The 21192-nt window shown below is 35.1% G+C and overlaps 1 protein-coding gene across 5 annotated transcripts in view; it reads right to left on the reverse strand.

Annotated features, from left to right (window-relative positions):
* HECTD1 (HECT domain E3 ubiquitin protein ligase 1) overlaps positions 1 to 21192 on the reverse strand; it is a 91685-nt gene that overhangs the window by 18663 nt on the left and 51830 nt on the right. For 2 of the 5 annotated variants that reach the window (XM_047862924.1, XM_047862925.1), the window contains exons 18-28: positions 19956 to 20050; positions 18114 to 18219; positions 16093 to 16227; positions 15190 to 15329; positions 14584 to 14907; positions 13209 to 13375; positions 12941 to 13117; positions 8412 to 9248; positions 7491 to 7712; positions 3297 to 3430; positions 1103 to 1225 (exon numbers count right to left, since the gene is read on the reverse strand). In XM_047862924.1, the coding sequence (XP_047718880.1) occupies positions 1103 to 1225; positions 3297 to 3430; positions 7491 to 7712; positions 8412 to 9248; positions 12941 to 13117; positions 13209 to 13375; positions 14584 to 14907; positions 15190 to 15329; positions 16093 to 16227; positions 18114 to 18219; positions 19956 to 20050 (2460 nt within the window). The remainder of the gene's footprint in view (positions 1 to 1102; positions 1226 to 3296; positions 3431 to 7490; positions 7713 to 8411; positions 9249 to 12940; positions 13118 to 13208; positions 13376 to 14583; positions 14908 to 15189; positions 15330 to 16092; positions 16228 to 18113; positions 18220 to 19955; positions 20051 to 21192) is intronic. The other 3 variants (XM_047862926.1, XM_047862927.1, XM_047862928.1) reach the window with 3 other exon arrangements.

A 21192-nucleotide genomic window follows, 5' to 3' on the forward strand; every position in this document is an offset into this window, starting at 1 on the left:
CACATGATAAAATGACAAAGAACCACATACATACATTGCACCAATATCAATTTCCTGATTTTGATATTATACTCTAATTAGGTACGATGTAACCACTGGAAGAAATTGGGCAAAGGGCACAAGACTGCCCTAGTATCTTTGCAATTTCCTGTGAATCTGTGAACTTATTATTTTTAAATAAGTTGCTTTTTAAGAAATGAAAACTTTATTACATACTGAATTATATACAAAATATAATGCTAGGAAGTTGCTTTAAATAATGACGGGACAGATAAATCAAACACGTTTGATAAAGTGGTAGTAACCACTAGAATCAGATGATGTGTTAGTGGGATTCCATGCACTATTCTACTTTTAGAATGTTTGAAAATTTCCCTAATGCAAGTTTTGAAGGAACATTTTCTCCTCCCCTTCACTATTACTATCAACAAAAAAAGAGTTCAATGAATTATAGATGTTGCAAATGTCTGATGTAAAAAGTAACAATTATGTATGTACTTAGAGACACACATAGCCCCTCATGTTCTGAATACTTAATTAAAATTAACTTTTAGAATAATCAAAGGTATACTTGATAGCTCTGTAGCCAGAATGTTTGGGTTTTAGTCCTAGATCCAAAACTTCTATGTTTGACCTTTACCAATCACTTCATCTGAAAATCAAGACTAATAAGAACCCTCAAAAAGTTGTTAAAAGGTTTTAATTAGTTAATACACTTAAAGTATTGAAAACAGTGCCTAGGACTTAACTAATGATCAATAAATGTTTAGCTAATAGACTAATATTATCTCTACTACTGAAAACTATAAATCTTAGATTAAACAGTTAATCATTTTAATATATGTTCACTGCTACCCAAGGGTCAAGATGAAGGGTTTTCAAACAAGAAACTCCTTTATGCATTATGCCAGAGCAACCATGGACTCTATCTAGAAAACAGAACCCAAGCAGTAAGGGAAATTTCTTTTTGCTAATTCTATCTGGTAGCTAGCTTCTTAACCCCCACCCCAATCTCCATATATTTTTCTAGACATTTTGGTTGATGCCTTGCTCTGAAAGGAAGAAAAATACACTGAAGGGAAGATAACCATTAAGATATTACCTGCTCCCCAATAGGTCGGCTCCCTGCTCCAGCAGGGACTTGTGGCAGCTGCGAGGTGACAGCATGGTGTGTTACATCAGAGCGGGAGCCAGCTCGACGCTGTAGGGATGGACGTCTCAGAATCTGAAATAAGAAAATGTGAACAGACATGTCTAATTATTTAACACCTATATATATCCCCATTCAGACTTAACTTCAAACTATCAGCCCCTATTATCAAAACTATCTTTAAAACACTTCATATTCATTAGCCATCTTCAGAAAATTGAATGCTTTATATTCAACTTACATTGTATACTAACCTTCACAAGAAATATGCTACTGTAATCTGTTTTTAAGTAATATATACTAAAAGCATTTCTTGAGAGTTTTTCACCTCATTAAAACCCATCTTTATGAAATTTTTAAAAATCTACTAAAATTTTATAAAGAGAAATAAAAAATATACAAGTTATAATAAAGGGTATTTGCAGGCAAAAGTTCAGTTTGAAGACAATCATAGTGGTTAGATATTAAGAGTCTAGATCAAACTTTCTAAGTTTGGGTTCCCATTTTTGTACTTAACCTAACTAATTAGGACATGCTTTTTTTTTTCTATGCTCTACCTCGTAGATGTAAGGACTGATGAAAATAATACACAGATACTGCCTGCAATACATTACGTACTAAAATATAATTATTGTGGAAGAACCATGAAAATCATATTGTTTAGGATTAGTGCAGTTCTTTACACTTTTAAATCAGTCAAAACATCAGCATGTGACATTGTAGTATTTTCCAAATACTGTAAAACCTTGGATTGCAAGTAACTTGTTCTGCCAGTGTTCTGCAAGACAACATTGCTAATAAATTATAACTTGCTAAACAAGCAATGTCTTGCCATATGAGTAGTACATGATGCCAAATGTCACATGATCACAACTGAGTCAATGGTTCTTCTCTCTCACTGTGGATTGGAGATGATCATCTCCCATGCTCGGATGCTTGGTCTCAGGTCGCGGTGTTTGGCAGAGATGTGATTTTTTAGAATGTTGGAAGGTACCCACAACTGGCACTAGTGTATTTGTTGTCACTTCAAAGCACCTATGGACAGTACTTTGCTTTTCCATACAAGCATAAGCTTAGGAATGCTTTGCTTCATTCTAGGTCAGGCTGCCTGCAGATATAGACCCTTTCCTCGGCTGCCTTATTGCCGGTTACATTAAATAGAGTATATGACAAGAGTTTATTAATACTATACTGTAGTCAACATCCATGCAAGTGCATACCATGGCCCCCCTGCAGAAAAAGGTTGAAAAGAAAGGTAGTAAGGAGATGATTACAGTCAAAATTAAGAAGGAAATCATCAAGAAGTACAAACGAGGTAAGCGAGTGGCCGAAACTGCAAGATTTCATAAGAAGTTTACGTCTGCATCTGGTCTACAGATGAGAAGGAGAGAAAGGCAGAGAAATCCCTCATCTCAATGAGATTAGGGAAATGTGTAAAATGTGGGAAATTGCAAAATTGTGTAGAAAAGCACCACCCGAATAAGGCTATAGCAATGTGAGCAATGAATCTGTTCAACAACAATGCAATGTTACATTTTGTGAAATCCTCAAAAGGAGGCAAAAGCATGTGTCATTGGATAGTTTCCTCGTTAAAGATGCACAAAAAGAAAAAGATTCCATCGAGCCAACAGCAGTGATTCCGTTAGTTCCGTTAGTGACAGTGAAAGTCATCCTGCATAATAACCCTCCTCTCCCTTGTCTCCCTCACACCAGCCACGAAGGTTTTCAAAGGTAAGTGCAGGTTAATTTATCTTGCTTCTTATTTTGTATTTTCTTTATTATTCTGTATTACATTACAGTATTGTAATCATTTTTTATATGAATATTTCTGGGTTGTGGAACAAATCATCTGAATTTCCATTATTTCTTATGGGGAAATTCGCTTTGATATGCAAGTGCTTTGGATTACAAGCATGTTTCTGCAAGGAGTTATGCTTGTAAACCAAGGTTTTACTGTATAACCGATATATTTTCTTTTAAGGGAGAAATGCTCAGATTAAAAGTGCTTTTCTTAATTAACCACGTTTTTCATACTCATGCCATTATTTCCTTGCTTCACAGTTTAACCAGGACTTTGCTTTTCCTCTCTTCATTCCAATTATTAACATCTTATATTAGTTAAGAGAATGGGAGACACTCTCTCTACCATAACCTCCTCGTATTCTTGGTCCTCCTGATTGTCATCTTCATTCTCATCATCTTCCTCATCTGGCTCAGGCAAGTCTTCATCATCATCTAGCTCAGCTAATAGAGTACTGGCACGGCAGCTATCCAGGAAATCTGGAAAAGAAAACCAACAACCTTACTGTCAACACAATTAACAAAGCATGATAAGGTAACTTTGCATATTGGTTTTACAAAACAGAAGTAAAATTCAAGACAGACAAGTATAAAGACCACATTTAGCCATGCCACCCTTCTACCACCACGAAGACAAAATGAGTAATACTGGTCACAAGCATGGCAGAAAACAACAGGATAAAGTTTGACCATAAACTAAATCCAAGTCTACAAAATCATAATATAAAAAAAGGTCAGCAGTACGGGCTAGGTTTAAAAATAAGAATCCTATCACCATTCTCTTTATAAGTCACAGGAAGCACAACATGGTGCAAAGAGAACACTTTGGAGTCATTCACTCTCAAGAAATATCTCTATTGAGTACCTACTCTGTTCTAAGAACCGTGATAGGCACCAGATATACATAATTGTGAACAAAACAGACCTGGTCCGAGCCCCCATGGAACTTATAGGGGAGAGAGACATTTAAAAAACAAACAAATGAATATATAAATAGGAACTGGGGTGCCTGGGCAGTACAGTCAGTTAAGTGTCCAACTCTGGCTCAGGTCATGATGTCGCCATCTGTGAGTTCAAGCCCCATGTCAGGCTCTGTGCTGATAGCTCAGAGCCTGGAGCCTGCTTCAAGTTGTGTGTCTCCCTCTGTATCTGCCCCTTCCCCCGCTCACACTCTGTCTCTCTCAAAAATAAACATTAAAAAATAATAATCAATCAATAAATAGGAACTGTAAAAGACTGTAGGAAGGAAAAGACAGAATAAAGTTAATCTGAGAGACCTGGGATGTTCATAACTGCTTAAGGACACTACCTATCTACTATGGAGTAACATATGTACCATCTTTCCTATTATCTATATTCCCCCCAACCCCCAATGAAGACTGTATCAGATAAACATGGTCCCACATAATGAAGATGCTGATGAGCTGTTCTTCACAAGAAATGAAAAGAAAAAGTAATAATGAGGCTAAAACAGAAGTTTTTACTGGATACAAAAGAAAAAACAAACTTCTATGGATAAAAAGACACACTCTATATTCCAAAAGAACATTCAGAAGACAATTTATAACTGCTTTGTAGAATCTTCTATCTGCAAACCTCTGAACCAAATACATATTTTTTAAGTCTAATAATTACACAGGACTGAAATTCAATACCTTTTATTAGAAGGCTAGTAGAAGAATGAGGCCCAATACTATAAGCAATTAGTTTCTAAGGCACATTTTTTTTTAACATTTTCATATTCTGGAGTCAGAATGTGTCTTACAAGCAATGGCAAGTCTCAGCTGAATTGTCAACATTTTCTCCTTAGTGACATAAAATAATTATAATTATTGCCATCTTAAATTTGATGAAATATATTACCCTTAACCCATGTAAGGTACCATCCTGCAATTTAGGAGTGGTCCTCATAAATGTGATGTGGTAGTACACACACAAAATCAATTCCACTTTTGGTTTATTTTCAAAGGAACATAATCTGACTGAAATTCCATCTCTCACATGTTATAATTCACTGAAGCCAACGGCTTTTTTTTTTTTTTTACTCATCTTCTTATTTAAACAGCTCCTTATTTCATAGATTTGACCATATCACAGAATCATGTTCCTCGAAACCTAATACAGTAAAAGTTTGCATACATAAAAATTATTCTCTAAGGCAAATGTTACTCTGATCCTTGACAGCAGCACCCTTAAGATAAATCTTCTAGTTTTAGGATTGTAAAAAAAGGAATTTATAATCATGTAACATTAATTTTCAAAAGGCAAATGGGAGCCCTAATACTTTTTTAATATTCTTTACCACCAGCATACCCACAACATTTTTAAGTTTCACATAATCAAGAATTAAAGTTTCAATGAAGTTAACATGTAACCAATGAGTAGGGAGGGGCAGAGGGGCGCCATGAGAAAAACTAGAGTAGAATATAGCTTATTCGATGAATTTACATTACTTTGGTGTAATCATCATCATAATTTTGCTATATACACATTTAATAGGTAAGGTAGATACAGAGAAATGTAATGATCTTCCTAAAACCAAAGAACATCAGATCCAATTCTTGGCTTGAATTAGGGGAGGACACATTCAGAGGAAAACAAACACACATGAAAATAAGATTTACACACTCCATGTTAACTAACTAGAACTTAAATAAAAATTTGAAAAAAAAAGATTTATATAAAAGAGTAAACTGTATCTTCATATAAATGTTCTTTTATTTGAAATTACCAAATTTAATTTTTATTTATTTTTTATTATTTATTTATTTATTTATTTTTAAATGTTTATTTATTTCTGAGAGAGTGAGACAAAGTGTGAGTGGGGGAGGGCCAGAGAGAGGGAGACACAGAATTGGAAGCAGGCTCCAGGCTCCGAGCTGTCAGCACAGAGCCCAACGCGGGGCTCGAACTCACGGACCGCGAGATCATGACCTGAGCCGAAGTCGGACGCCCAACCGACTGAGCCACCCAGGCGCCCCTCAAATTTAATTTTTAAATAGAACAGGCACTGGCATCAAGAATGTATGTATGTATGTATGGTAAAAGATATTCCAAAACAATAATGACAGAAATGCAACCTTTTTGAAAGGCAATTCAGCAATTACTTCTTTTAAAAATGTATCTTAAGGAAATATACAAAAATACAGTTCAAGATGCGGATTCATAACAATGTTTATGGTAAAGAAAGGGTGTGATTTAAAGGTCCAAAATGGAGAATTTATTAAATAACAATTGCATAGTCTAACAGTGGAATATATGGCAGCCACTTCAAACACTGGAGAAATCCATCAAACAATATGAAAATAATTTTACAACGTACTAAGTGAAAGGAGCTGTCTGGAAAGATGATCCCTTTATGGGAAAACCAGAAGAGCCAGGTATAAAGTTCAGTCACCAATGGCCAATAATTTAATCACTGTGCTTAAGTCATGAAGCCTCAAAAAACAAACAAACAAACAAACCCCAAAATAGGGGGCTCAGAGAGCTTCCAGGCTGGTAGTGTCCCTAAACACCAAGAGTACAAATGTGCCTGTGCGTGGGACCTTCCTGACCTCACCCTATGCATCTCTTCCATCTGGCTGATCCTGAGTTATATCCTTTTTATAAGAAAAGGGGTAATCCTGTAATAAATAAAATATTTTCCTGAGTCCCGTGAGCTGCTCTAGCAAATTAATTGAAGAGGAGGAGAGGGCCAGAAGAGCCTCCAATTTATAGCCAGTCTTTAGCACAGATGACAACCTGGCCTTGCAATTAGTGTCTGAAAGGGTAGGGAGATAATTTTATGGGGCTGAGGCTTTTACCTGTGGGATCTGACACTATCTCCAGGTAGTTAATAGTGCCAGAAGTGAGTAACTTGAGTTAAACTGTATGACCCCCCAGATAGTGTCTGAAAACTGCTCAATGTGGGAAAACATTTGGTACTTAGTGGTGGCAGCAGAAAGTGTTGAGAGTAGAGGAGGCACACGGGGGAGTGTTTTTCCTCTTACATTACAGTGTACAAAGAATATCACTTTAACAAAGCCTTTTAATCTATTACACTTCTATTCTTCTCTGATAAAGGTGTCAACTATCTTTGTTATTATGATTCTCCCAATAAAACTTCGTTAGTGGACCAGAAAAAAAAGGAGAGCACAGAAGTTCCTAGATACCTGCTTATAATCAGATAATTTAATAGTCCCTTATAGCACTGAGTTTTTTCATCATACATGAAGATGCCATATCTTTAAGAAGAGAGAATTACTACTTTCTAATCAAAAGTTAAAACAACATAGCAGAGGGGCGTCTGGGTGGCTCAGTTGGTTGTCTGACTCTTGGTTTTGGCTCAGGTCATGATCTCATGGTTCATGAGTTCGAGCCCCACAACAGGCTGTGTGCTGACAGTGTAAAGCCTGCTTGAGATTCTCTCTCTCCCTTCCTCTTGGCCCTTCCCACACTCTATCTCTCTCTCAAAATAAAAAAAAAACTTAAAAAAAACAGCAGGAAAACATAGTAAAAGCATCACTAAACAAACACCTAAATATTTTAAACTATAACTTACCATATAACGAATATTCTGCTTCCTGACCTGTGTCACTCTCACTGGAGGTTGACGTGAGACTGGTGGTTAAAGTATTACTTAAGGACTGACCAACTGATAAAACTGTTGTTGCTGTGGCTACATTGCTGCTGCTAGTCACACTGGATGTTGACATTGTCACTGTTGATGTGGTACCAGGAGTCGTCAAATTGGGGAAACTCTGAGCACCCATGAGAGGAGAAGCTAAAGATAAAAAATGAAGCAAATCAGGACTGATGAGATTGCATAAACCTTAGAAAAAACTATGTTGTATATTTAGTAAAAAAGAATGAAATCATGAAACACTAATTATTAAAAGACTGAAAAGCAACAACTTTGGGAACCCAACTGAAATCCAACTACAAGTCCTTGTTTTTACAGCCCTGTTATTTTCCAAGAAATTAAGCCTTGCTTTTTTAGAAAGGGAAACAGGCAATGAATTAATTCCCAGTCATGTTTTCCAAAGGAATTACTTTGACCAGTTAGCTTAAATTAGAATTAAAGGACTTTTAGAAGATAGTAGCAATTTAGGACCTAAGGAAAAGTTAAACCAGTGTGATGCTCTGATTTCAGTTGACTATGATAAAATTTAATAGTCATCTATTTCCTCATGCAGCTGAAGTTAACAATTTATCATAGAAGAGTGAAAAATAGAAGTGTGTTATTGTTTCATCCTTTCAGATTACGAGGTTCTTTATTATACCTGATCTGAATTCTTAAGAGATCACGATTCTATAGAACTTAACTTCATATTCCTAAAGTGCTAAATTTGACGTGGTTGTATGTAACACGGTTAATGATCTAGTTAACGACTGCAGTCAGAACCCACTGAACAAGAAACCCTACTTTGCAATCCCTCAGAGTGGAAAAACCATTGGGTTCCATAAGGAAAAGCTCACTTACTTGCTGTGCTCATCACATTCCTCCCCAAAGTATTAGTGTTGTTATCACTGCTGCTTCGGCTTAGATTCATGTTGTTCGTGGCATTAGTCCGTGCTATGTTTGCCACTCTCCTTACAAAACTCTCCAAGCTAGATGTTTCTCTTGAGGACAGATTAGGTACACTTGCACTAGAGCTCATAGGGGCCCCAGCAGCCAACAAAGAACTTACTGACAGTCTGTTACTTGCTGAAGAGCTAAGGGGTCGTTGTGAAGCTGCTTCTTTATTAGTTAACTCAGACACTGAACTAACATCAGGAGAACTAACACTAACAATTCCCATGGATATTGCACTAGACTCCCCAGGAGTGCGAACAGAACTATCAGGGCCTAACTTTCTTTCAGCATTTTCACTTCCCGTTTCCGCAGTTAAGGTGCTGGTGCTTGCACTGGATGATGACCCTACTTCTGTTTGAGGGACGTTTTCAGCAGATGAAAGAACAACAATTGGTTCATGGACATCAGCTCCTGAAACTATACTGTGTTCCATTACAATTTCTGATCTCCGTTCCGTTTTGGTCGAACCCAAGCTGATGTCGCTGCTACTGGCCACGCTACACACAGAACTGCTGCTTCCTTTTCTACTTGAGGAGCCTGCAGCAGCAGATGTCTTGTCTGGACAGTTGTTTTTCACCAAGCTGCTCCATGATTGCGTTGTGCCTGAAACAGTGGATGAAACAGGTTTGGGTGATGCCACTGTATCAGGGTCGTACCCTGGTGCAAGCTTGAGGTCAAATTTTCCTTCTGCGCCCATACGGTAAGAGTTTGAGCCACCAGCATCCCAGGTGACATCAATCCAGCCTGGAAAGGGACAGGAGTTTGTGAGACCCAGCAGAAAGCAGATAGGAGCGTGTCAGACAGTAGCTCCACAATATGGGATCAGCTTTTCATCAGTGCTGTACTTCTCTGAATTTCTACAGTCATTTAAGGTCTGCCAACTAAAATTAAACTCTTCATTTTATTTCTCTCATTTCTGAACTGCTTGCTCTGCTGATATCTGAAAACAATGTAAGGGTCATGTTTACATCTACGGGCCTATCTTTTAAGGGGAAGAACTGTTAAAAAACCATAAACAGATGGACACAAATGGAGAAAGAAATACTGCAAGGTCAGTTAAATAGAGATGAAATCTAAATAAAAAGGTTTTTTAATTGCTAAATAGAACTATGTAGTCAAATGTTCTTTACAGAAAAAAAGTTCTGACTCACCATTAATTTTTAAGTTTGGGCTAAATCCTAATAATTGGCAAACAAAATATCCATATATCACTGCATAAATTTTAGGTCACTAGCTCAAATAACACTAAGTTAGCATTTCAATTGTGTTCTCAAAGTTCAGTGGTTACTTGGTTTTCTTATGATTAAGTTTAAAAAATTTAAATACACACAGAAAATTCTGAAAACAAAAATTTTAAAGTATGCTAAGCTCTTTTATTAGAACCTATAAGCTAAATCTAATAATGTGTAAAGAACTAATGAATAGTTCATTATTCATACATATTATACATGATATTCAATGTATATTTACTTGTAAACAATACTTGTTCTTTAAAAAAAAAACAGTAACTTCTAAAAGCAGTAAAATAAATTGCCTATTAGGAAAATAATAAAAATTTTACAATCTTATTTTAGTGTCATAAGCTAACTACTGCAAGGGAAAAACACAACACAAAAAACATATGTATTCTTAAAAATATAACCAGTCTTTATAAAGTTTGAAGTTAGTTTATGCATACATGCAGGTACCTCCATGCATGTTCACATGTGCACACAACACATAACAAGTTCATGTATATTTATGATGACAGGCTAAGAGGGGTGTAAGTAATACTGAATTACCTGTGGGGATTATATGCTTAGGAGTTCTAGGAGATGAAAACTACCTGCCCCAAATCTACATCACCTAGTTCTGATGAGATTTCAATTGTCTCCATTTAGTCTATATGCTGAAGTAACTTCTGAAGAACCAGCACTCAACTATCTCTTCTGCAACATGGAACAGTGTGAATAAAGGCTCAAAAACGTATCCCAATTCCAAATGAAATTAATATTTATACTGCATTAATCAGTCTAAAAATATACTGATAATTTATTTCATAACAATCATCAAGATCTGTAATTGTATGTTTATCGGTTTCATTCAGAAGGCAGGGTATCATACTTTTTTGGGGACCATTGTATATCTGAAGTCCAACAAAGTACCTTTACATTGCAGGGACTCTCACATTTGTGGAATACATGAAAAAAATGGATATTCCCACTGACACATAGATTCTTTAGGAAGGATTTAATTGATAATAATGCAGAAAATAATTTTTAAATGTAAACTATTTATATTAGTATTGAGAGTGTAATTAAATTGCTATCTAAGGGGAACCAAGAAAGGACACATACATACTATCCATATAAGTGCATAGGTACAAAACTCTGAGCTCCCACTATGCCCGAAAGACAGGAAAAAAGATAACTAGCTGCCATATTAGAAACAGTTGGTTCAGGGGTGCCTGGCTGGCTCAGTCGGTCGGTAGAGAATACGACTCTTGATCTAGGGGTTGTGAGTTTGAGCTCCATGTTGGATGTAGACATTACTTAAAAGTAAAATTTAAAGAAAAAAAAAGAAGAAAGAAAAGGAAATCACTGGTTTATTTATAAGCTAAGTACTCTCTCTGACATAAAAATTTTCATGTGAGACTTAATAAGAATGGCCACTTTGGTCGGCCACAATTCTGAACTCTACATTAGATTAGCAAAAGTAAGCTTTTCTTACAAACTAAATTCTATAATTAAGATTCCCATTTTCCTAGACAGCTGCTTCAGCTGACTGCAGCATGAGAAAAATAAACTGCATTCATATAGCCCCAACTAGCTAACACACTTAAAAGCCCAAACAATTTAGGAGAAATGGAATATTAACGGAGTATTATTAAGATGTCTAAAAAACATTTAAAATTTCTGGGTTGGGGCGCCTGGGTGGCTCAGTCGGCTGGGCGTCCGACTTCAGCTCAAGTCATGATCTCAGTCTGTGAGTTCGAGAGCCACATCAGGCTCTGTGCTGACAGCTCAGAGCCTGGAGCCTTCTTCAGATTCTGTATCTCCCTCTCTCTCTGCCCCTCCCCTGTTCATGCTCTGTCTCAATAATAAATTTAAAAAACATTAAAAAAAATTTTTTTTTAGTTTCTGGGTTGAAGGTACTAATGTCATCTCAACTATTACTGGTTTTTATGAACTTTGGCAGTTACATATATGTTCATTCACCATAACCTTGCTAAAATGGCAATGATTTGCAATTAGAGTATAACTATATAGAAATACATTAGGTAGTAAGGTAATTCAAGGAATAGAACCTTAAAAACAATAAAATCAAGAGGTTATTTAGGTAAATAAATGTCCAGAGCACACAGAACATGAGTATATTAAGATATTAAATGTTTATTCACTCTCCTAAGCACTGTCACCTTTATTATAGCTCTTTAAATATTTGGTGTAAGAATATGAACATTTTACTCCTTTTTGTTTTTAATGCCAAGCAAAATTCTTAAGAACACACTACTAGCTAAGCAAATTATCTGCTAATAAATCAGCCTTTTAAGTTATAAGGAAAAAATTAGCCATTATGAGTTGCTTCTGGGAGTTAAAAGCAATTGATTAACAGGATATGGACTTCTCTAAAATCCACAGCATCAAAAGTTTAAAATGAACTTGATTTAGGGGCGCCTGGGTGGCTCAGTCAGTTAAGCGTCTGACTTCAGCTCAGGTCATGATCTTAGGGTTTGTAAGTTCCAGCCCTGCATCAGGCGCTATGCTGACAGCTCAGAGCCTGGAGCCTGCTTCACATTCTGTGTCTCCTTCTTTCTCTGCTCCTCCCCGGCTCATGCTCGCTTGCTCGCTTGCTCGCTTGCTCGCTCTCTCTCTCTCTCTCAAAAATAAATGTTAAAAAAATTTTTTTAAATCAACTTGATTTAAACAACAACCCTTACCTTATAAAATATCAAAGTTTAAAATCCAAAGAAATGTTAGTAGGCTGAGAAGCATTATGAACGTTATCTTACAATCTACTAATAAACGAAGAGGCTACAATTCTTATTCTATTCTTTATTGAAAAACAGTAACTAAAGATGTTAATACTTTTTCTTCTACATGACTGAGTATAAAAAAAATGACTGCCTGATTCCCATCAGGCTAACAAGTGTAAGCAATTAAAGATCTATGGAAACTTACAAATAATAGACAAAAAAATGCAGAAAATGTGTCTTTAGAATATTCAACTTATACTAGCTTATTAATCACTTCAAAATATTAGCAAGAAGTTCCAAATCAAAACAGAAAATAAAATTTTCCCTTAATACTAGGTAAATGATTTTTCATTTTTAATGTTCTTCTACATAGTGCCAGGACATTCATAAAATGTGTAAACTATCCCAAAAAGAACCAAAGAAAAACACTCTGTTATTTAATACTCCATTTTTACACTACAAATGCTAAGTACCTACTCACCATTATGCAGTTCTCCTGTGACGGTACCTTCTCCCTGTGGGCTGCCATCCTGATCTCGCCATTTCCAATCAAGGCCTCTGATCACACGTGCCCCTGGAACCATGTATTTCAGAACCTGGGAGCGTACTAGACGTCTTTGTCTTCTAAGATTAGCTTCTGCTTCCTTAGCTGCTTTTCCTGTAAAATAGAAATTAGAGAACTATAAACAAGTCACTTTTTATAAATCAAATTGTTCCAGTAAGTGAAAAACCTGCTAACATCTCTTTACCTAGCTGGTCTTCACATACTCCATTTACAGTGCCATAAAGTTCGAATCCAGATAGTGACAGGTAGTGGGTTTGTCCACTGGCATTCTTCCCCATCTGTTTAATTCTCACATGTCGCCACCCTTGTTTCTCATCCTTTGGTGGATCAAGAGGCCAGGTTGCTGTTGACCTGTGAAGGTGTTAGGGAAAAACTGGTGTAATGTTTTAAAGCAGATGGGGAAGATTTTTTACATAATAGAGATCTACTGAAAAACCAACTTCTACATTCAGTCTACAGTTTGTTACACAAGAAGCAAGAAAGCAAAGGAGAACAACAGCCATCAAGAACATAAGTTAAAGATGGTATGTTTAAATGTATACTATTAATGACTTATAACATTAAATGATTTATGATTAATACAATCCAAGAAATAAGAAATTTTATGAGTAACAAATATGCTTGAAAATTTTATAATGCTTGAAAATATGCTTGAAAATTTAAAGCTTGAAAATATTATATGCTAATTAACTTGGATGTAAATTAAAAAATAAGAATAAATAACAAAAGAAAAAAAAGAAAAAATTATCCATTAATCCTAAAGATAAGGAGTTCCTTCCACACTACATTAAATGCAGAAATTAATTTAACTCCATGCCCTATACTCCCCTCAAAATTAAAACTTATTAGAACTAAAATTTTTAGAAGTACTTTCTGCCTTCAAAAAAATAATATACGATCGGGGCGTCTAAGTGGCTCAGTTAAGTATCTGACTCTTGATTTCATGATGTTACAGCTGTAAGGATCAAGGCCCACATTAGGCTCTGTCCTGGACATGGAGCCTGCTTGAGCTTCTCTCTCTTTTTCTCTCTCCCTCTCACTCTGCCCTTCCCTGACCACCCCCAAACTCTCAAAAAAAAAAAAAAAAAAAAAAAAAAAAAAAAAAGACTAAAAAAATAATATATGATCAACCTATAAAATTTAGGAAAAGAGACATAATTAAAAAAAGAAAACTTTAAGTCAGGCACAATTCTACAACAAGCAATAGCTACTGTTAATTTGGAAAACATACACATATATCATGTACACATATGAAGAGTTTAGTAAAAAACTAATTCCATTTTTTTGTTTTTATTAGTGTGCTATATATACATATATATTTCAATTCCTTTTTAAATAAATAGGCTCAATGTTCTACTTGTATTTAATCTAAAGCTGCTAAAGTTCTGTCAAAATTATTATTTCAAAGTTTTAATATTTAAATTATAGTATCAAGTGATGTTTTTAAAAAAATCTTGCTTCAATATTCCATAAAGAAGAGAGCTCTAAGGGTATACAGTTATAAAAATAAACAAAGCTCTTTACTGAGTTTTTCAATTTGCAAAGACTCCTCAACTAACCCTGGTTCATTGAGACTGCAGTCATCAACATGGGTATACAAAGAAGTCCAGTTCTGTCCATCTTTGGATACCTGGAAAACCCAATTTCTCAGTGCAGACCTTCCATAACCACGAGCATGACGAAGTGTATATGCTGATGGTATCACCCAGAGACCCAGATCTATGGCAAACCAGGCATTCTTATCATCATTGCTGTGGCAATTTAAAGCTGAATTATCACGACTTAGTATGTCTTCTAAGCGGCCATAAGGTAGATTTCTTCCTTCTGATGATGTTACTACTACAAGTCCATAAGCAGCTGGATTCACCCATTCATATGCAGTTCTAAATGAAATTAAAAAAATTAAGCAGTTAACACTACTAAAATAACTGTATTTTGTTCATATTAGTTTTCCACATAAAACTGTATTAATTTTTTAAAATCCTACAATTGACAATTTAGATTTTTTTCTTCATAAAACATAACTGAGATAGTCTTAAATTTAATCTCTAAGACAAAAATTCCTTAAACTGAAAGACACTCAGAGTAGTTAATAATTTTACTCTACTACCAAGAATTTTTTACCAGGTGAATGTTTTCACTCTACATTAAATAGCATGACTTACTTGGCATTTGTCCCAATCCAGTAAATGATTCCATTTTCATCAAAATCATGCTGGTGCCGAAATATAAAATTTTGGCCTTCTCTTAATTTTCGAACAAAAACAAATGAAGATCGGTCAAAATCATACCACTGCTTTGCTACCTACACCAAAGAAAATACAGGAGACACTCACCTTAATAGGGCTATTTTCAAATGCACTGCCCACTTTTTCCTGTTCCTTCAGTGTGATTTATTTTATTATAACAAATACTCATTAAAGAATATATGGGGGAAAAAACCAGAAAGATACAAATTTCTACAACCAAAGTACCCCACACTATTCATATGATACACTACTTCTTTGGTCCATTATTTCAACTGATAGAGTAAAAAACATCTGATCTTACTGTACCATAATATTTTTTATCAGTTTTTATATTTATACATTTTATATAGCTACATAATATTCAAATAAATGGAAATAATTATAAACCTGATACTCCTTTTTGACTAGCATCAAGGTTTTGTTCACTATTTTAGTGACAAATGACACTAAAATGACTCCAATACACATCTTTACGAAGAAACCATTTGTAGTATACAAAGATTATTTTCTGAGAATAGAGTCCAGGGGTGCCCAGTAACTCATTTGGGTGAGCATCCAACACTTGATTTCACTTCAGTGAAGATCCCAGAGTTGTGAGAGTGAGCCCCTTAAGATTCTCTCTCATTCTCTCTGTCTCTCTCTCTCTCCCCCCACCCCCCCCCCCCACACACACACAAAGAACAGACTCCAAAAAATGGAATTACTAGGTCAAACCTGGTATTACCATAAATCTACAGACATATTTCCCTAACTACTTTTCTAAAAGATTAAACCACAGCAGAGAATGCCTATTTCACCATGGCCTTGCCAAAAACTCACCATTTTTAAGAGATACTGTTCCAGAGATTCAACTGTAGCTAAGGGTTCCATCTTCAACATCCTGCCAGTCCTGTCTATCAATGCAGTTTCACCAGGTGCACGTTCCAACCGAAATCTTAATCTTCTTGTAAGTATCTGTGCAAAAATTATCAAAATGCTTCAGAAAATACACTGTTTTTCTCTTAGAATTATAAAAGTGAGACATGTTCTCAATAGTAATTGAGAATTATAAAAGTACAACCATAAAAGGATAAATGTCTGTTTTCTATTAATTTTTTTTAAAGAATCACTGAATAAGTGACACTGGCTTTCAAGAAAGAAACAAAATTAACTACATACGCAGATAATTTCTAAACAACTTCAAATATACATGGTTTAAAGAAATCATAAAATAATTTAACTTAAGTAATGCATTTCTTACAAGTTGCAATTTTCCAGTTAAGTCAAAAAAAAAAGTGGCCATTTAGCTAATTTGTTTCTTTAAAGATAGTCATAGATTATTTGATATATTCTAATAAACTTTCTTTTTTTTTTAAGGTAGGCTTTATGCCCAATGTGGGGCTTGAACTCATGACCCCAAGATGATGAGTTGCATGCTCTACCAACTGAGCCAGCCAGGCATCCCTATGGCTAATCAACTTTTAAAAACACACAATAGCTATCAATCCAATACATTTTGGTAAGCAAGTAGGAAACTAGCAATTTAGGTAGTTTCATTGCTGTTTAAACCTTAACTAGTTCCTACAGATGCATAATCAAATACTTATATGGACATGTGGGTAGCAATTTAGACTGCAAAATTAACATACAGCATATTACTAGCTTTCCTGTCTTTTTACTTTGCACAGTCTCCTAAAATGAGAAGTGCATAATAAAAGATGTTGGTGCTCCTAGGACTGTATAAGGAGAATTTCCAGCCACTGAGACTTACCTGCCTCGTTTACTTATCAAGGGTAAAGCCTTCAAAGGATGCACTGTGGCATCTGGCTAGCTGAGTCGGTACAGCATCCAACTCTTGGTCTTGGGCTTTTAAGTTCAAGCTCCATGTTGGGTATAGATATTACTTAAAAATTTTTTTAAATAATAAAGTAAATAAAAACAATGTGCCACAAAGGCCCTTACCCTTCTTTTTTACCTAAAATTAAACACAAAGTAGAACTTGACATCACATTTAATCTAACACTATGTCAGGCTTATAACATACTTTAACTCCCTAGACAAGCTCTCTAGTCTGGGAAACTAGTGGCTTTGGTAACATTCCTGGGTTCTTGGGGGTATGGCAAGATTTTTGCCCTAGAACACACTGTCTTGGCAAATACAGATTCTTAGTTACTTATTAAAGGCTTTATTTGAAAGAGAAAGCTTTCTATTCCATGCAGTGCAATGCAGGATAGGTTGGATAAAGGCAGGATTGAGCCAAAATGACCAGCTAAGGAATTCTAAAGTAACCTACAGAAGATGTAATTTCTGTCTATTCATATCTGCATAGCAGATACTAAGAAAAGAATAAAGGAATGAATGAATGTGAATGTCAACCAAAAAACATTTAGGAAAATAATAAACGTTTTAGAAAACCCATTGGCAGATTTCCCACAGAATCAATAATAGCTAAGGCAGGCCATCTGGCTTTAACCAATGACATTAAAAAAAAAAAAAAAAAAAAAAGAAAGCAGGAAAAAAACTGTCCTTGAAGTATTCTCACACTTTCTCATCTGCTGATACACATAGAAATGAAAGGACTTAACTCGTAATTCTAGAACAAAAGGACCCATTTACGTCCTGCCTTTTCCACTGATAGTCTTTTTCCACTTACCACTGATCAAGTATGATTTACAATAAACATTTACTGAAAACCCATAGTGATTTGATCAAATTAAAAACTGAAATATTAATAATTCAAGAGTCATTACAAAAAACCAATCAAGTGGCTTTAGGGTTAGTCTTTAATGAGTAAGCAGAATCATTACAGACTGCCCTTAAATGTATTCAGCAATAATAGTGCCGGTACTTTTCCTGGTTACCTGCAGGTTATACGTAGATCCAGGTGTATCATACAAATGGAGAGGGAGACGTTCAATAGATTCAAGTACAGCTATTAACTTCCGAATTAATGCAACTGCTGGTCGACTATGAAGAAAAAAAATTGTTGAGAGTGTTTATATAATTTCATACCCAAGTTCATAGAGAAACTGCAGTAACCAACCTCATGTAGACCCCTAGTTTCTTTATGAGTGTAAAGAGAAGTTTGATTTTCTATTAGACTAAATCTAAGCAAGCAAAGATACTCTCATAACTCAATTTCCTTCATTTAAGAATAAAATATTTCAGGGCACTTGGGTGGTTCAGTTGGTTAAGCATCTGACTCTTTTTTTTTTTTTTAATTTTTTTTTTTTTTAACGTTTATTTATTTTTGAGACAGAGAGAGACAGAGCGTGAAAAGGGGAGGGGCAGAGAGAGAGGGAGACAAAGAATCTGAAACAGGCTCCAGGCTCTGAGCTGTCAGCACAGAGCCCGACGCGGGGCTCGAACTCACAGACTGTGAGATCATAACCTGAGCCAAAGTCGGACACTTTAACTGACCGAGCCACCCAGGCGCCCCAAGCATCTGACTCTTGATCTCGGCTCAGGTCATGATCTCAGGGTCATGAGATCAACCCCTGCACTGGGCTCTGCTCTGAGTGTGGAACCTGCTTGGGATTCTCTTTCCCTCTCTCTCTGTCCCTCCCTGGCTTGCATGTGCATGCTCTCTCTTTCTCTTTGTCACAATCAATAAACAAGTAAATAATAAAATATTTCATTTACAAGACTTATCAACTGCATTCAAGGTAGACATGCAATTTATTTTTTAAAGTTTAAACAATTTTATTATTTAGTATTTGACACATATAAAAATATACAAAGCAGCAAAGTTTGGAAAATGGTATTATTTGTTAGCAAGGCAACACTGGTGTAATGCTTCTGAAAAATAACAATTTGTATCAAGGACCTTTAAAGATCATTTACAATCTTTAACTCAGTAATACTACTTAAAGTTAGGAATTTATGTGAAAAGATGTTTCCATTGAGATAAGTATATTTTAGTATTAGCAATAATTTCTAAAGAGCTAAAATGTTTAATGCTGTAATGCTTCAATAAATTACTATTCACCCATAAAACGAGGTGACTCATTTAAAATAGTACCTAAAATTAATGAAATGAATTTCATTTATTATTTTAAAAATTCAATCACTTTCAAAAGTAAATAAAATAGTAAAATGAACCTTCATCAACCCAAGACCCAGCTTCAACAAATTGATTTCAATTTCCCCACCCATTTCTCTCCATCCAATATATTTTGAAGAAAATGCCAGAGAACATATTTCATACAGAAATATTTTGAGTATGTATCTCTACAAAGGAAGAATTCTTAAAAAAACAAAACTCATTCTCACACCTAAAAAAAGAATGAACAATTATTACTTAATATCATCAAATACTTAATCAGTGTTCAAATTTTCAGTTTTATAGTAAAGAGGTATCTAATTTCTTAACTTTTTACTTAGGTGTAGATGACACACAGTAGATGTGTAGATGACATTATATTAATTTCAGACATACAAGGAGGCATGTAATTTTATTAAACTGAGTAGTCACAGCTGCATTCATAGAAGACATGTAATTCTTCTTTTATTCCATAAGATTAAAAAATGCTTTAAAAATCTTTCCTATTATTATATACTTAAAATATAAAGCTACACTATTTATTAAATTTAAAAGTTCCTGTTTTGTATATAAGCACTATATATTAGACTCTACTTTAAAAAAGAAGCATACCAACTTTCAAACACTGCAAACAACAAATAAAAAGAAATTGGTGATTTACCTTTCATCATCTTCATTTTCACTAAAGGCTGTTTTAAAAACATTTATTCTTTCTACCAGTTGACTACAATCTTGTTTCATATCTAAATCCACACTCTAAAAAAAAAAACCAAAAAGAAGGCACAAAAAAATGTTTTCAGGCTGCTACCAAAATTTATCAAAAACACAAACTACAAAGATGAATACTAATACTGTGTATTATTACAAAATTATCAATATAATCTGGTAAAATCATTTTTCTTTCAATTAAAATTCTTTTTAGTTTATGATTAGTAGGCCATAGCTAATAGATTTTTCTTCCTCCCTGAATGTTATATAATGGGGTAGCAATTACACTGCTAAATTAGCTTTTCCCAAAGTGTAGTATGCAAGGTGATTTCAGATTACTAACAAATGAACATTTTGCATTTTAACAATATTATATACTTTAATTAGCATTAGAAAATACTAACTGGTATATTAAAACAATTATTTCACAGATATTACTAAGCGGTGTGTGAATTTAATCAATATAATTTTAATAAATAAAATTAACGAATGGTATATACAACTTACAGAAGTTAAAGTGAATTTTAAGAGTGTATACCACATATAGTGATTAAGAGCAAAAACTAGGGGTGCCTGGGTGGCTCAGCTGATTGAGCACCCGACTCCTGATTTAGGCTCAGGCCATGGTCTTGCAGTTCATGAGATCGAGCCTTGTGTTGGGCTCTGCATTGAGAGCATGGGGCCTGCTTGGGGCGGGGGGGAGGGGGGTCTCTCTTTCCCTCCCTTCATCTCTCGCATTCTCTCTCTCTCTCAAAATAAATAAAAATGTTTTAAAAGAAGAGCAAAAACTAGGGGCGCCTGGGTGGCGCAGTCGGTTAAGCGTCCGACTTCAGCCAGGTCACGATCTCACGGTCCGTGAGTTCGAGCCCCGCGTCAGGCTCTGGGCTGATGGCTCAGAGCCTGGAGCCTGTTTCTGATTCTGTGTCTCCCTCTCTCTCTGCCCCTCCCCGTTCATGCTCTGTCTCTCTCTGTCCCAAAAATAAATAAACGTTGAAAAAAAAAAAAAAAAAAAAGAAGAGCAAAAACTAAAGCGGAAAATAGAATTGAAATAGAAGGCAACTTTCACTTTTTATACTTTTGTCAGAATTTGTTACAATAAGTATATATGGTATGTTTTGTTACAGAAAAATTTTTATCACAATAAAGAGATATTAAGGTAGACTAAATTGTAGACACACATTAGGTTATAA

This window comes from Prionailurus viverrinus, chromosome B3 (genome assembly GCF_022837055.1).
Source record: "Prionailurus viverrinus isolate Anna chromosome B3, UM_Priviv_1.0, whole genome shotgun sequence".
Lineage (NCBI taxonomy): Eukaryota > Metazoa > Chordata > Mammalia > Carnivora > Felidae > Prionailurus > Prionailurus viverrinus.